We start from the raw sequence: 17,766 nt of genomic DNA on the forward strand, positions 1-17,766 counted from the left end.
CTCCTCTAAGACATCTGAGTAAAAGTAATGTGTTTAATTATGACTGTATATAACAGTTTTATACGTGCACATCTTTTTATTTTATATATAATTATTTATTAATGTGTTATCAATAGTGTTTATTATTCTATTTGGAATAGAAGCCATAGCTAGAGATGTAGGTTGGCGTCGGGGGCAGGGGGGTGGTAGTGGCAATGGTGGTGGTCGCAACTGTAGTTCTAGCCTCAGCTGCAGGCATGATCTTAGCCTCAGCACCAGTCTCAGCCTTAGCAGGCTGAGACGTCTCAACCACAGACTCCACATTCACAGACATAGGAGGGTAGGGAATTCATTGCCACTGATACGCATATCCTGCTCATATAGGATGGAAAAATCTGGTAGATTTTATATTTAATCAACCGTAGTTCTATTTGAATTTAAATATTTAATTGTGTATATATTTATTAAGTGTCTTTTAAAAGTTGGCATAAGGCGCGTAATGGCACAGACATGATTACATAAGTGTTCAAGAATCACTATAAATGGTTCATACCCTATTTTAGCTAGGTGCCAGAGTGGGTCATTGAACTTTGGTGGGACTTTTTTAAGGTAACCAAGTTATTTTCATTTTATAATTTTGTTTAATTACAATGTTATTAATTGCAGTCTCTTTTCTTGCTGCAGCAACACTTCAATATCATTCCCTCAGAGTTACTAAACATCTACCGGACTTGGCAGTATAGAGCAGCCAAGTGCCTCTAGGAGATGTTATCAGACATCCGCAATAAGAATGCTCCAACCGATTGGATCCTGGATAATATCCTCCAGCAGTTCAGAGATTATTAGGGCACGACGGACTATCGGGAGACTAGGGTCAGGGCACGAGCTAGTCGAACATCTACGACTAGAGGATTAGTGCATATTGGGGGATCCACTACCTACAAGGCCACGACTAAGAAGATGGTATGTGTTTAACATTTTAACAATAGTACACAATATAACTTACATAATATCACATTCATCAAGTATTCCTTTTGATATGAGGCTAAGCTAGGTCGCAAGCCTTGTATGAGCAAGTTGTTTATGAGGACCCATACCAGGAAAGCCGACCAGTCAAAGTGGGTCGACAAGCGCTCTGAGGATGCTCACATAAACCTTTAGTTTAATGATTAGTTTAATGATTACTTAAGAATCAATTAAAGTACAAGTTTGTAGTTTAATGACTAACACTTTAACAATCATTTTTTTAGGGTCTCTTCAAAGAGAGTTATCGAGGGTTGATAAGGAGCGACAGATATAGATTGTGAGGGAAGTCTAGAACCCTCCTTCATTTCGGAGGATGAAATCTAGATCTAGATGATCGGTGGCTACAAGAGGGGAAGGATCTACGAGATAGGCCCTGTCTTCAGCACACATGTCCCACAGTTCTCGGAGGCTGATAACTTCTCCATTGCTAGCAAATCGACCAGGACAGGCATCTGGAAGCAGGTTACCCTGCTCAACCAAGAGCTGACTTAGTAGATAGAGTAGCACAGGGTGTTGCAGGCCAAGTCTCAGTAGGAGTAGCAGTAGTTAAAAGAACGAGCTCAGAGAAATGAGGGAGAGATCACCCGCATGATGACCCAATTTGACGAGATGTGCCAGCAGTTGAGCCAGATGTACTCCCTGTACTAGTAGATATAGAACGAATTTTCCAACAATGCGTTAGTTGCACGCCCACACTACTCCCACCTCCAATCCTCTTATGCATGCTCTGCCACGTCCACCTTCGAGCAATCCCAACAAACGCCTTGTAGATGAGTTCCATAATGGCCCAAAGAATCATTATTACAGTGATGACGGCCCAAATGATATTATGAGTAGTATAGTTTATAATTATACATTATCTATACTTTTTATCACTTTTTTGTGTGTGATTAGTGAACCATATTATGTAACAAGTTTAGAATGTCATTTTTATTATTTATCAAATACATTTGATTAAATTTCATGGTTTATAAATTATTTGACAATATGCAACAGATACTGAAGGATAAAATTTTTAACATAGAATGAATTTAATTAAAAATAAAAAAGAGTTTCAGTCAATATTAATTTTACCGACGGATAAACCGTTAGTAATATTTAATAATGATAAATTAATTTTAAAATTTACCGATGATTATGGAATCGGTAAATATGTAATCTCTTTTTGACAACATTAAAATTAGTGACAGTTTGTTTAGGTAAATATTAATTTTTTTAAAATTATTTTGTCAATGTTAATATTACCAACGGCTTTTCTATTGATATTATTAATTTAATTTTATCGACAATCGAATCCTCGACTAAATTTGATTGAATTTTTCTAACGAGTCATATATTCACATAATTTTATCAACAGTCTAATCCTGGATAAAATTAATTACTGATAGTTTAATTGTTGGTAAAGCTGTCATTAATATTGAAACATATTTTAGTGTTTTCTGACACGTTAATTTGTTTTTGTCATTTTACTATTATTTTATTGTTTCAAATTATAATGCTCACTTTTCTACTTTTTAAATTTGTTAAATTTCTTTTATATTTTATTTATTAGTCATGTTTGTGATAAAGACTATAAACGACATGACTTCTTCAATATTAGTTTCTTATCCATATTCTATTATTTTATTCTAATTATATTTTTAAGAATTTGTTTAGATGTCATTAAATTATTAAAAAATATTTTTATTTTTTTAGTATGTTTAATAAGTTTTTAATAATAAAAACAGAAGAACAAAAAAAATAAAAAAAATTAGAAGTTATAATTTATATATTTTATTTAAAAAAATAGACATTTTGACATAATAAATAAACAAGTACTTTATATTATTATATTTAAATATAATAATAAATAAAAACGATATTTTTAGAAGAAATATTTAAATATAAAATTATTTTTAATTTTTAAAAAATCTTTTTAAAAAATTTATTAATTTTTTTTTTAAATTTCATCGAAACAAACTCTAATAAGTGAATAATAATATAGATTCTTGTCCTATTCAATTCATAATACGTCTATTTTGATAATTTTATTTATAATTAAGCTATTATATTGTAACGTAGTGATATTTATTAATCATATAAGAAGTTTTAATACATAAATTTATATTTTTTAATAATTATTTTGAAAAATATTTATAAAAAACATAACATATGTTGAATAATTATTTAAAATATCTATACAATAAACATAAAAAATATATATAATATATTATTAATATATAACTATACAATAAAATAAAAAGTATGCAAATTAAATAAATTAGCAAAGAATAAACTCAAACATTCTAACAAAAATATAATTTGAATACAAATTTCTCGTGTATCACAAGAATATTTATCCTATTAATAACGAAATTATGATATAAATGTTTTATTATTTATTGTGCTTAATACTATGTATGTATGTGGAGATAAAGATAAAAAATTATTTAATAAATAATAATCTTGTATTAAAATATGGGAATGAGGAATATTTAATTAATTTTTTTAACAGCGATCATTATTATAAATAGGAAAGAATGTGTTGAATTTTAATTCATTGAATGAAGATGAACACACTAACCAGAGTTACATGCCATTTGTGGCAGATCATTCTGATTTGTCACATATTATTATAAATAAGAAAGAATGTGTTGAATTTTAATTCATTGGATGAAGATGAACACACCAATCAGAATTACATGCCATTTGTGGCAGATCATTCTGATTTGTCACATATTATTATAAATAGGAAAAAATGTGTTGAATTTTAATTCATTGGATAAAAATAAACACAGCAACCAGAGTTACATGCCATTTGTGGCAGATCATTCTGATTTATCACTTATTTGTGACACCAATGGCTACACAAGTCAAACATGCAACGCTGCACCATCATGGATTATATCAGTAGCGCATTTTTTGTTTTATTTAGTGTGTATTTAAATTTACGTGAAATTACAGTCTAAATAAAAGTGATTTTGTAGAATTAATTTTGGATAGAAGTAAATTTATATCAATGTGATTTATGTTTGTTAATTTTATATTAAAATTGATTTTAATAAAATAAATATTGTTTAGATAATATTAGTTAAAATCACTTCTAAATAAATAATTAATTAATTACTAAAAAATATAATATTAAATTATAATATTATTTTTTTAAGTATATTTAATCTTTTTTATACTTTTTTTAATATTTTTTTATATAATATTTTTTATAGTACTCTATTTTAGTATGTTCTAATTTTTTACTATTATAATAAAAATGATTATTTATTTATAAAATTAAAAATAACATATAAAAATTGACAATTTTGTAAGTTTTTTTTATAATCAAAGTTAATATTTATTTATTAAATTAAAAATAACATATAAAATAATACATTTTAGTACTTTTTTAAGTACTCTTAATAATTTTATTTTTATTATTATTTATTATTAGTTTTTTATTTAATTTATCATTTTTAATAGAAACAATAATACATATTATAAAAAATTAAAATAATAAACAATACACAAAAATTAGAATAATTATTTTAATACTCTTAGTATTCTTTTATTTAGTATTATTTTGGATGATAAAATTTTATTACTTATGACTCTATTGTTATATATGATCAATCTTATATTTATTTTATTTTTTTTAATAAAATCAATAATTCATATTAAAACAAAATTACAATAAAAAATTTAATAAAAAATCAAAGTCTGAAAAACAAGTATTAAAAGTGATAAAAAAAACTATGGAGAAAATCAACAACAACTCTAAATGTACGTTGCGTAAACGGAGAAGTTATAATTTTTTGCTTCAAGTGAACGGGCTTTTGGGATACAAAATCACTTTTGCCTTCAGAGAAAAAAAGTCGCCAAATATCAAAGAACAACGTTTAAAAAACTTAAACACACTTCTATTTTTTCTAACGTGGTTGCCAAACACATCCTTAACGGTTACTGTAACAGTTACTCGAAAACAAAAGAAGATTGATGCATTATTGAGCAAAAACAAAAATCATGTTAGGATAAGAATACTCTCCTAAATTGCAGAACATAACATAACTTCAGTTTTAATATGGTTTTTTAAAAATCAAATTTACTATCTTATGTTTAATTTAGTATTATTTTCTAAAAAAATATTATTAGACTAAAAACAATATTAGACCAAATTCTTTTTTAAAAAATACCAAGATACAAAAGAATAATATTGAAAAACCTCAAACAAAAAATAGTAAAATATAAAATAATTAGAACAAACACAATAAAAAATCATCCAATATTTAAGTGTGTCATCTTTAAACTCTTCTAAAATGCTAATTTTTTTACCTAATTGTTCATTTTATTTCTTTATCTTTGTCTAAGGTATTAACTATTATAATAAGCATATAAATTTACCAATTCTTCAATTAAGAAGGGTTGCACTCTTTTAAACATTTTTTGTTAAAATGTTCGAGTCCATCACAAATCCAAGATAATATTTGATTAAAAAAACTAATATATTATACTAAATGAAATAATCATTAAATAATTATATATTTTTTTAAATTCTATAGCTGCCCACAACGATGACTTACTTATTGGTTTAAAGTAATTTACAATATTTTTTTCTATTTTAAGATAGATAATAAAAATTTTATTAAGAAAAAATATGATATAATTTATATTTACCTTTTATGCATAAACACTATTATATATAATTACTCATGATACCGACAAAAAAGGAGGTAAGTTAAAAAGACGAAGAAGATACTCAACAACCATCATCGATGTTATTTTGTTACTCAATCTACTAAATTAGAAATGAAATTAAATATGTAAGGAATATAATTTAAATATTGAAAAGACTCAATACATGAAGAGTTATGATAAATTAACTTTGTATGGGTTATGAATGATAAATTTATAATAAAAAATATAAAAATTTAAATAAATACAAAAAAATAAAAAAAAGAGATAGAGTATACTAATAAATAATAATATTTTATAATTTATAAAAAAAATAAACAAATGTTAATAGAAATATTATTATATTTGATATTAAAATAAAAAATATAAAAAATGAATAAAAATATGAAATTTTAAATAAAAATATTTAAGATTAAGAAAAAAAATGAAAATGAACTTTTAGTAAACAATAACTCAAACATTAACATGACAGTAAATTGAATCAATAACATATATATGAATTAATTAAATTAAATAATTGATATAATAAATTAATTATAATTATTTAGCTTAATAAAACAAGTTAAATAAATTAAAAAATCTTATAAATATGCCATGTAAATATTATAGTACTTTTAAAAATAATTAATTAAAATACAGAAGACAAAAAATTAATATAAATTAAAATAAAATTAATTTATTATTCCAGTTAAATCAAATAATTAATATAATTGATTAGTTATAATTAATGTAGTCAAATAAAATATCACATACTGTGAAATTTATGTGAATCAAATTAAATAAATGATTAATTTTAATACTTTTAAAAATTATGAATTAAAATACACAAGATAATAAAAATTAATACAAATTAAAATAAAATTAACTCATTTGTTCGAATCAAATCAAATGAGGAATGTAATTGATTAGTTATTGTTAATATAGTCTAATAAAATATTAAATAATTGGGATAAGTACTGTATTGGTCCCTAACGTTGAGGGCCAGAATCAAAACCGTCCCTGATATAATTTTCGACTTAAAATCGTCCTTAATGTTTTTTTTTTTCGTATTAAAATCGTCCTTTTAAATAAAATTTTTAATTTAATTCCTAAACTACCCCTATTTTAATAAAAAAATAAAATTTTAAAATAAAATAAATATAAAATTAAAAAAAAGAAAGGGATCAGAGAAGCGGGGTGGGTGGGGACTGGGGAGAGAAAGAAAGAAGGGGGGAAGGGGGGCCGAGAAAGGGGGTGGGGGAGGGTGGATGGGTGGGGGGAGAGAAGGGGGATGCACCGCCGCCGCATGCCGCCCGCCGCTTCTTCTTCCTGCCACCGCCCCACCGCCGCTTCTTCTTCTTCTTCTGTGAATTTTGTGAATTTCTGGATTTCTTCTTATTATTGTTGCTGATTTGATCTGTGAATTCTGCTTTCTGTTTCTGCTTGGGTTAAATTTGTGTTTGAATTTGTTGATTTTCTGTTTCTGTTTCTCTGTGTGGAGGTGGAGGTGGAGGTGGAGGTGGGAGGAGGAGGTGGGGGAAGGGAAGACGGGGAGGGGACGGGTTGGGTCGTTGGGTGGGGGGAAGGGGGAGGCAGTGACGGGGAGGGGACGCAGGGCGGGGGAAGGGGGAGGCGGGGAGGGGGAGGGGACGCGGGGTGGGGGAAGGGGGAGGCGGGGAAGGGGAGGGGGAAGGGGAAAGCGGGGAGGGGGACTCAGTCTTTTACGTTCTATAAACCTCTTCCTTTCCCAAAGAAAAACAAATTTTATAATTCTGATGTTTGGACTTTGGAGATTGTATTGTTACTTCTGCTGCAGCAGTGGCTAAATATGTGTGGCTTTGTCATTTGCAGTGTTGCTAAAGAGCCTAATTTGAAGGAATGGACTACGAGGACAAAAGCTTATGACAAATGTCATGAAACTGTGGGTCTCAAATATCTAAAATCTAATTAGATTGCATCGTACTTTGTATGAAATTATGAATAGATAGTCGTGTGTTAATTCTTGAGCTTACAAGTATTATGCATGTTGCAGGTTAGAATTGCGATGGTGGGAAAATACACAGGCCTTTCAGATGCATATCTTTCTGTTCTGAAGGTATCTTGTCCACAAATTTAAGATAATTTGTACACGATTATTTATATTTATTTCTGCTTTGTATTTGACACGCACCTTTAGGACCTCGAGTTGTTTGGAGTTCAAGTTGAACTTTCTGGTCTAAATATAACGAACTCCAATATGTGACAAGCTTGTTTACATGGTTTTCTTTCAGGCTCTTTTACATGCTGCTGTTGCTCGCAATCGTAAACTTCTTGTTGACTGGGTTCCCGCTGGTGATCTTGAAGATGTTACTTCTAAAGAGGTGAATACTTGGCATTCTGCTGTATTGCGTATGTAAGCACGTCTTATTTTCAATTTATGCCAAACCTCTAATGATTATGTAATATTTTAGGATCCCGAGGCATACAAAGCTGCTTGGACGCTTCTGAAGGTTTGACCATTTGAACTGTGGACTAAATTCCTTTGTTCAGTTTCCCAAATTCCTATTATAATGCATTAAAATTAGACCATTTTCCTGTTACCTAAATCGAATTCCTTTGCAGGGTGCTCATGGGGTTCTAGTTCCAGGAGGTTTTGGGGATAGAGGAGTGCAAGGGAAAATTCTTGCTGCTAAATATGCTCGAGAAAATAATGTTCCGTATTTGGGCATTTGCTTGGGTATGCAAATTGCTGTGATAGAGTATGCACGATCCGTTCTGGGTCTGCATGATGCTACCAGCACAGAATTTGATCCCGAGGCCAAGAACCCTGCCGTCATATTCATGCCTGAAGTATGTTTTACTATTTACAATACAGCTTGAGTCGGAGAATGTTGGTTTTGACGACCTAGTTAAACCGTTGTCTTTTATTGATAGGGTTCAAAGACTCACATGGGAGGAACCATGCGTCTTGGTTCAAGGAGGACCTTCTTTGAAGTTGCTGATTGCAAATCTGCAAAGTTGTAAGAACCGAGAACAGATCTTGCGTTTGCATAAACACATTCCATTTCCTTCTTAATAAGATTTATACACCCATTGTTATTCTGCTGTACTTGTCATTTGTTTCACTGAATTCCTTTGTTATTCATTGTTACATAAATAATTAAAGGTTAACTCAAGATAGTAGTAACTTTGGGATATTCATTTTACATTGCTTTTACATATCTAAGATACTAAAATTTGGAATTTTCTTCATAGGTATGGTCATGTAAAGTACATCGATGAGCGACATCGCCATAGATACGAGGTAAATTAGTTTGAAGGCAAAGAATTTGTGTGTGTACAATTTTATATGCTAACTCTTATCGCAACTCTGTATAGGTTAATCCTGACATGATATCACAGCTGGAGAATGCTGGTCTATCTTTTGTAGGCAAAGATGAAAGTGGGAAGCGCATGGAGGTGTGTTCTTACATACGAAGTTGTTAATAGCGTGGATGTTAAGATTATCAAACAATGTTTAACAATACAATCTGTTAATTACGTACACGAGTGCAGATAGTAGAACTGCCTAGCCATCCGTATTTCATTGGCGTACAGTTTCACCCAGAATTCAAATCCAGACCAGGGAAACCTTCTCCTGTCTTCTCAGGTATTAATCTCTAGAGTCCTTTAGCGCCTTTTTCGTACATGAGCCGGTTGTTCCATCCATGCTTATTTAAAAGGTTTATGTCCTGGTTGGTAAAATTTTCCTTCCAATTCTAAAGAAAACATTGATAATCATCTTTCATTCTCTGGTCAAAATCTCTTGCTGTTCTATTTAACTAATAATGAACCCAAGCTATGGTCATGGTTAAAGAATTAAAACCCCTTTTTCTCTCATTTGTTGTTGCTTATATTACTCGCTTCTAATCATGTGATAACTAATGCAATATAAATCACATCGAGTAATGCTGCTATTATTTGATTCAAAGTATCTAGCCTGTGCTATCTTATGACTATTTTAATGAAAATAATTTAAAAAAATCAGTTAATTCTTTTACATCCTTGCATGTGGTAGACTTTAGTCTATGATGCATAATTATGTAACAGCTTGAAAGTCTCCTCGAGTTCTTTCTATGATCATCATACTTTTGATGCAATGCGCAATAAACCATATTAGTTAATATGATATATCATATGAATGCCTTATTTGTCAAAACAGGATTAATAGCAGCAGCTTGTGAACAAAAGAAAGCAATACTACTACCAAGCAATGGCCATGCCAAGTTAACTAGTGGAATATATAGTGGAGTGAACGGACACTCGTCGATACTAAAATCTCACCCAAACGGTAACGGCTTCATTGCATCCAATGGCACCTTAAACCTATATGCCAAGGGCAACGGTGTATGTGTCGACGGTAGTTGTTAGTCGGTCATCAGTGTGTTGGTGACAGTACCAAAAGTCCTGGTATAATTCTCTCCAAGGGCATCATCGTCATATCGTGTTGTCCTCGGTTTTTCCCTGTACAGTTAGTGAGTTGGATAGATCTCCAGAATGAAACAAGTTTTGAGTCTAACAGCAATTTCTTCATGTTTCTTCCCTAGTTTCTTCTACATTGTGTTTATGGTGTGGCATTTGGAGCCACCATTGATTTAATTTGATTTTCAGGTTCTTGTTGGTTAGAAACATTGGCCAAAGACTAGTTCTATTACACTCCACTCACTTTGATCATGCCAAATATTTGGGCTTTGGTGGCTTTTTCCAGTGGCATTTTAGGAAATTTCTTCTTTAGTATACAGGCTGAAGGTGTAAAACTTACTTTCAACCAAGTGTCTTTTTTTTTTTTTTTTTTTTTATAATTTTGTTTTCTTCTGCGTGGCCATAATGTAAAACTCTTTTATGTTATGCACATTGAAGTTGAATTTAGTTTTTCTCCGGAATTTAGATTTTTTTATCTGTCGAAAGTTTTTAGACCAACCCTTCCAATTCTCCTTCCTGAAGCTATTTATTCAAGATATGAGGAGAGAGTATACATTGTTTAATTGGTAATGCGAAAGTTATTTTTTTTGTCGAAATTGAAACGTTAATATATGATTTGATGTCTTGTGAAAAACTCTGATTTTGATAATGGATAAGATTAAATTCCTTATTACTTATTTTGCAATTATCTCGAGAAGAAAAATGCATTGTACATAAATTAGAGGGAAAGAATGATAAGAGAATGATAAGCGATTAATTATGATCAAGTGCATTAAGAAAGAAATGATGAATTTAAGGAAGAGATAATTTGAGTTATATGGAATTTTTTTGTTTTCATTTTTCATAATCATGTGAATTTAAACTCTATTCTCCAAAATCTTATTACATTCTATCTACAGGTCTATGATTTCTTAACCCAAATCCTACTTGCATATTAGACCATTTCACTCGACCTTATATGCAAAAAAACGAATTTATTTTCAATAAACAAATATTTAGGCTATAAATATACTAATAATATAAAAATTACAAAATTAATTCCATATTACAATTAGACATCACACAATCATTATTAAGTTAATCTAAAATTCAAAATTTATGTTACTAGCAAATTAAATGCCAAATTGGCGGCATAAAATGCTTTTTTTTATAAGGAAAGGCTTTGGTTCGATTCCCTTCTCCATCATCATATATATATAAACATGCATATTATAATATTAAGACTTTGGATTGGTTTGATAAGTTTGGTGCAACATTTAAACTCAACTTTACCTGCAGTTCAATTTACTCTGCAGGCAACCCTACCTGTTGAGAATTGGGTTGTCAAACTATTAATGAACATTTTTTTTTATACCAACGAGTTATAATTCAAATGGCACAATCTCCCTATATTCACCTAAGAAGTCGTAGTAAACAAAAAAATGAACATTTTTTTTAATTAAAGTTTGAAAAGATTTAAGAAGAGGTGTATGTTGACTTATCAACTTTTTTAATGAAATTTTAAAGTCTAAGAATATGCTAAATAAACGAGAGAATAGTTTCTTGGTTACTATTTACAAATGAATCAAACTATTGAATCATCCCATGCACTTATGAGAGAAGGTGATAATATGAAGGTTGAGGTAAGAGACTTAGGTTTTGGAAGACCAATTTGGTTTAATATCTGGTAAGTCTATCATAAAGGCTGTATACTTATTATGAGAAAGATAGAGAGGCACCAGACTAATAAGAGTGAACTACACATGGTAATTATTAACTTAGAAAAGACATACGACGAAGTCTCAAGAAAGACTCTGTGGATGGTTTTGGAGAAGAAAGAAGTAAGGATTGTATATATATTGATGCAACTAAAGAACATGTACAATTAAATTATAACTAGCTTGAGAACTTAAGATGGTGCAAAAGAGGAATTTTTTATTGATATATGATTACATCACGGATATTTTTAAATTCATATCTTTTCACACTAGTTTTAAAAGTGCTTACCGAGTACATTCAAAAAATCTGTACCATGATGTATGGTTTTGTTGATGATATCATCCTCGTGGAAGAACTGTGAGAAAATTTAAATGAAAAGCTAGATTTGAGATGAGATTTGGAAGCATATGTTTTGCGCATCAGTCACACTAAGACGAAGTATCTCAAATGTAACTTCATCACTGGAACAAAAAACACCAGTACAAGTGAAAATTTGAGAAAATATCATAAAACAAGTAAAATTATTTAAATATCTTGGTTGTATTATTCATGCAAATAAAAAAAAATAAAGGATGATGCAAACCATAGAATCCCAATGAATTGATAAAAATGACTGTTTTGTATTCATATGTGACAAATTTTTTTTTTTTTTAAATTTAAGAGCAAATTTTATTCTACTATACCATTAGACTAACTATATTGTATGCAAAGACGAAGCCTGGTACTAGGAAAAGGGAGCAATGGCCTCCCAAAACTTCATAATTTTTATACAACAAGTTAATTATTTTACGGTTTAGCCTTCTAATTTATTTCTTTTTTTTTTCTCTTCTCAAATTATATATTTTATGTTGGCCTCTCCACGGAAAAACTCTAGTTCTGTTCCTGATTGTATGGAATGAAGTGTTACACATAAAGAGTGAATATGAACATTAATTTAGTGGGACTAAACTGAAGATGCTTAAATGAATGAAAGAGCATATACGTATGAACAAAATAAGAAACGACGATTTAAGATAAAATTGGAGTAGTATCTATTATTGTAGAGATGATGAAATCTGGGGTAGGTTTGTTGTTTGGTTACGTTAAAAGAAGAATAAGTAGGCATTCATTAAAGAATGTAGTCAATAATAAAATATATAGAAAGACTTAAAAAGAATTCTTATGAGAAGATCAAATGAGATTTATTTGTGAACAATTTTATTGTAAACGCAAAATATAATAGGCTGCAACAATATTATTTGAGCTATATAGCTGAACTCATCTTATTTGCTGAGAGATAAATTAGATTGAATGAGACAAAATATAAAAACAAAAATGTTTGCTTTCTAAATAAAAAGAAGATGAAAAATGACATTGTAATTTTATCTAACGAGGAGAGGTCATTCATTGTTGTTTATGAGATTATATATAATCTATAGAAAGTGATGATATTTTAGCCTCCTTTTGCTACATGCAAAGGTGAGCTTGTGTATATTCACTTCTATATTCATTGGACTGTTCTATTGTTATTTATGACAGTAGAGTAAAACTTTTTTATTCTTAACGTTTTCGGAAAACTTTAGTTATACACTTGTCATTTAGCTTGTGTTTGGTTCTAAGAATATGATAAGACAAGATATTGAAAACAAGATACAAAAAATAGAGATATAAAAATTAAAATTTTTATATTTCATTTGGTGATAAATTAAAATAAATTATAAAAATTTAATTTATTCTCATTTTTTTCATTTAAAAAATTTAAAAAAAAATATAATAATAACAAATATAATTATGAAAAATAAAGGTTTTTAAAGGCTAACAAAAGGGAGTTGAATTTATTGCCTTTTTTAATTTTAAATAATAAGTTTTTAAATCAGAAAATGAAATTTTGCTTCTGTTTAGGCTGCAAGAATGATTATGCTGGAGACAATTTTATTTTGTTTCATAAATTGTGAAAATTAAAACAGAATCAGAACATGGAAGAAAAATATGACACAGCCATGTATTCTGGTTCAGTTGTCTTGTGCAATGCAACCTATATCCAGTCTCCACCACAACAGTGGTAGAATTTTTACTATCTTTTTAAGTATTACATACGCCAATTCTCAATGATTTAACCTAATCTTATTAGGGATAAATCAATCTTCAACATAAATTTGACTTGGCTACAGACAACTTCCTAGATTATCAATACACTAAGTACTTACCCAACTTATAAGAGATACATCTCAGATACAAGATACAAAATAGAAATACAATCAAAAGAGACGAGAAATAATTCTTGGCTTTTCTCTCAAAATTTCTCTCTTTACCTTTTCTCTCAGTGACTTTTTTTTAATGCTTTACATGAATGTCTTTTATCACTAAAAAAAAAATACAACATACAAGTAGAATAATCAATGATAGACTATGAAGGAATTGATGTTGAACAACTCAAATTCTATATGTTGAACCCAGATTTTAAACTCTCAACTGTAGTTATTCATTTTGGCAGAATACTCCATTTAGTATAGGTGCAATGCTTCCAAGACTTCAAACTTGATTTGTGAGGTTTCTCTCAATTTTGCTTTCGCGTTATCTCTTCTTGATTGCAATATAAAGTGATTTTTCTTTTTATACTGAGATCTATTTCCACACCTAGGGCTTCTTTAAAAGACAGCTCCTTGAATCTTGAACCAACTGAAATTTCCCTTTCCTTTTCTTTTCTCATACCAAAAAATCAGAAATTTGATATCAAAATTAATCACAACATCAGAAAAACGAACAACAACAGTTTGCTTCCTTAATGAATTTGTCAAATTCAAACTCTTAATCTTATACTTTGCCTTTAAATTTCATTATTAATCATTAATTCACAGCAGAACAAGATAGTTACCACTTTTTTTATATTGTCTGAAATGGTTGTGTAGAAAAAAAAAATTAGCAAATAATTAATTTGCATGTTAATGAAAATTTCATACCTTTATTCTCTTATTTTGCGTAACTTATTTTTGTAGATTTTGATTTGACATAACCTCATTGATTAACTTTCCTTTCTTCTACTTTGTCTCTTGATAAGAAAAAAAAAACTTTTTTTTTTGGGTACATTATCCGAATTGACTAAGTTTCACCGTCAATTTTATGCTCTTCTTTTTATGAGGGCATTGGGCTGAATTGGCTAGATGATCTACTTGCCAAATTGTTGTCCAATTTGCAATTTATTGGGCTGCACTATATTATGGGGCCTGCAACACTAATACAAGAATCAAACTCCAATTCCCAATGAATCTTAATTCAAGTGGAATATGTCCCTCTTTTTTATCAAAAAATCTTAGGTTTAAGCTTCATGTAATATAAACTTGATAAAAAAGGGATATTATGTGTATGTGAGTGTGGTGTGTGTGAGTGTGTAACTTAGAATTGGAGGTTGTCCAATCCATCGACCAAAAAAAAAAAAAAAAAAACTCCAATTGAACTTTTAACCCAACTACCAATATGTTTGTCATCATCAAATATTGTCATTATTTATTAAACTCAATAATCTCTCCTTTAATGACAAACATAATTAAAATGAAAATTAAGAGAATAAATTACAAAATTCAAATTAGAGACTTTCCTTTAATGATACCATTTCAAATGTGATCAGTTCTTTTTTTTTTTAATAAAAGATATTCTCCCTTAATGTGAACTTTTCAACAAACAACTCATATATCACAATTGCATACTATCAGAGTTTTAGCATCATCACAAATAAGAAATTATTAAACATGAGCAACTCAGCAAAATAATTAGCTAAAATTCAAAATAATTATTCATTAAGACATGAAATCAGCATATGTTCTCAACATTAGAACAATTTAATCATCGAATCCCCATAACCATTAAAACAATTTAATCATCAAATCATCAGAATCATTGATCATCAAGATATATCAAACATCACTGTTCCCATCATTATTCCTCTTTTTGTCATCAAGAGAAAAAAATGTAACCAGTCCAGAACTGCGAGAGACAGATTAAAAGTCAAAAATAGCATAACTAAATAAGTAGTATACGTCTAATTAAATAGTTAGTCATTCGATCCAATAAATAATAAAACAGTAGCTAAAATCTAATAGTCACACAATAAATACAACAGAATTAAAAATCTTTAACAATAGGCATATATAAGACATTCCTAGACATCCGAACTTTCATCCTCAATAAAACATAGGATGATAGTTTAGATGTTCGGCTCCCTCCATAGGGAACAAGGTTCTCCATTTGCACAGCACAAATAGAATACACATATTCCAAGGCCACCTTGTCTCAAGAAAATGGTTGAATTGGATCCCATTTATAGCAACTTGTATTTTCTCCGAAACATTATTTGGTTGCAGAGAATTCTAAAAAAATTGATAAACGGATAAAAATTTCTAATTGCTGGATATAGAAAATACTGTTTCGTTTCTATAACTAGGCTCATCCTTAAACGCTCTTTGCTAAGTATGGAGTGCTGCACACCTTGTGAATTCGTTAAATCTAAACTCTTTATTTATTAAATTTTTATTTGAATGGTCTGGATTTAAAAAGGTAACCTGCTAATCAGGTTAATCATTTCTTTACAAGTTTTAAATTTTTTTTGTAAGTCTCAGATATTGGGTTGAAGTTCAAAATAAAAAAATAGTATATAAATATTAAAAACATGTCTGTACAAAAAAAAAAAGTTATTGGACTTTAGAATTAAAATAAATAATACATAAAAAATAAGTTGAAAATTCATGTACTAAATCTAGAAAAAAAAGATATATTAAAATCTTAAAAAAATAATATTAAATATATATTATGTATATAATATTAAAATTTAAATAAATTTTGTTTTGTGTGAAATAAAATTATAATATTAAATATAAATACAATGATAAAAAATTTTGTTTTATGTGAAATAAAATTATAATATTAAATATAAACACAATGATAAAAAATTTTGTGTTATATATATATATATATATTATTTTGTGAGAAACAAAATTAAAACATTAAATATGAACAGAATGATAAAAGATTTTGTATTATATTAATTTAATTAAAAAACATATATACAACTTAAAAAACAAACAAACATATAATAATTTTATTTTGTGCGAAACAAAAATTCATATAATTTTTTATTAACAATTTTTTATTGAAATATGTCATTTTACTATATTTATAATATATTATTTGGGATAATTATATTATTTTAGTTAATATATATTATTTAAAAAAATATTTAAAATTTATTATTTTGTATTAAGAATATTATTAAAAATATATTATTAGTTTTTCTTAAAATAATACTTTCTTTTCTTTGGTTCAAATATTATGACAATAAAAAAATTTTACGTAACTACGTCTACTCAATAAATATTATATTCATTTATTTCTATATTGTATGTAGAAATGTAGAATAAATAATTAATGTTTAAAAAAGTTAATAAAAAAAAGAAGTATTCTTTTTTTTTTACCAACTCTTAGGTGAATATAGAGACTATGTCATTTGAACTATAGTTCGTTGGCAAAGAAAGAAATATTCTTAATTATATATTAAATAGAATAATTATTTATTAGGCTCATTCTTATACAAATAAATATTTTTCTTAGTTTTATATCTGATATATTTTATACCAATTAGCTTCAAAATTTAATTATTTTTTGAATAAATTAATAAAAAATAATACAAATAATTATTTAAATATAGTTGTATTTTAATTTTTCATTCTATTACGTACACGTTGAGGATAATTTGAAATAAAAGATAATGGACTTATTGTAACTGTAATGTATTTTGTGCTTTGACTGCGCGTCGTCGTCTGAGAATCATGGCGCCTTCATGGGGATCGGGTTCTTCCACAGAATCAGTTTTGCGTTTGGAGTTAGCCAACCAGCAGCGCGACAGACAGCGTCTTCCTTTTCTATGGTAGCAATTTTTCGGGCTTTGAAGGTCCATTTATGGTAGAGGTGGAATGTGGTGGGTTTAAGAGCGTCAAAATCTGTGGCCACCTG

At 28.7% G+C, this 17,766-nt stretch overlaps 1 protein-coding gene across 1 annotated transcript; it reads left to right on the forward strand.

The window, feature by feature from the left end:
- Positions 1-7,310: 7,310 nt before the first annotated feature.
- On the forward strand, positions 7,311-10,547 carry LOC112771224 (uncharacterized). Its single transcript, XM_025815895.3, has 10 exons — positions 7,311-7,567; positions 7,679-7,741; positions 7,917-8,006; positions 8,097-8,135; positions 8,248-8,475; positions 8,560-8,645; positions 8,881-8,929; positions 9,004-9,084; positions 9,181-9,274; positions 9,827-10,547. Exons 1-10 carry the CDS (start codon positions 7,475-7,477, stop codon positions 10,033-10,035), a joined length of 1,032 nt encoding a protein of 343 aa, XP_025671680.1. The 5' UTR covers positions 7,311-7,474; the 3' UTR covers positions 10,036-10,547.
- Positions 10,548-17,766: the final 7,219 nt, after the last annotated feature.

This window comes from Arachis hypogaea, chromosome 18 (assembly GCF_003086295.3).
Source record: "Arachis hypogaea cultivar Tifrunner chromosome 18, arahy.Tifrunner.gnm2.J5K5, whole genome shotgun sequence".
Classification (NCBI taxonomy): Eukaryota; Viridiplantae; Streptophyta; class Magnoliopsida; order Fabales; family Fabaceae; genus Arachis; species Arachis hypogaea.

Excerpts from the sequence above, each read along its gene's own strand:
- LOC112771224 (XM_025815895.3), top strand. The coding sequence starts at position 7,475 with ATGTGTGGCTTTGTCATTTGCAGTGTTGCTAAAGAGCCTAATTTGAAG. Across the intron at positions 7,568-7,678 it reads ATGACAAATGTCATGAAACT|GTTAGAATTGCGATGGTGGG; the intron begins GTGGGTCTCAAA and ends TGCATGTTGCAG. Across the intron at positions 8,007-8,096 it reads AAGATGTTACTTCTAAAGAG|GATCCCGAGGCATACAAAGC; the intron begins GTGAATACTTGG and ends GTAATATTTTAG.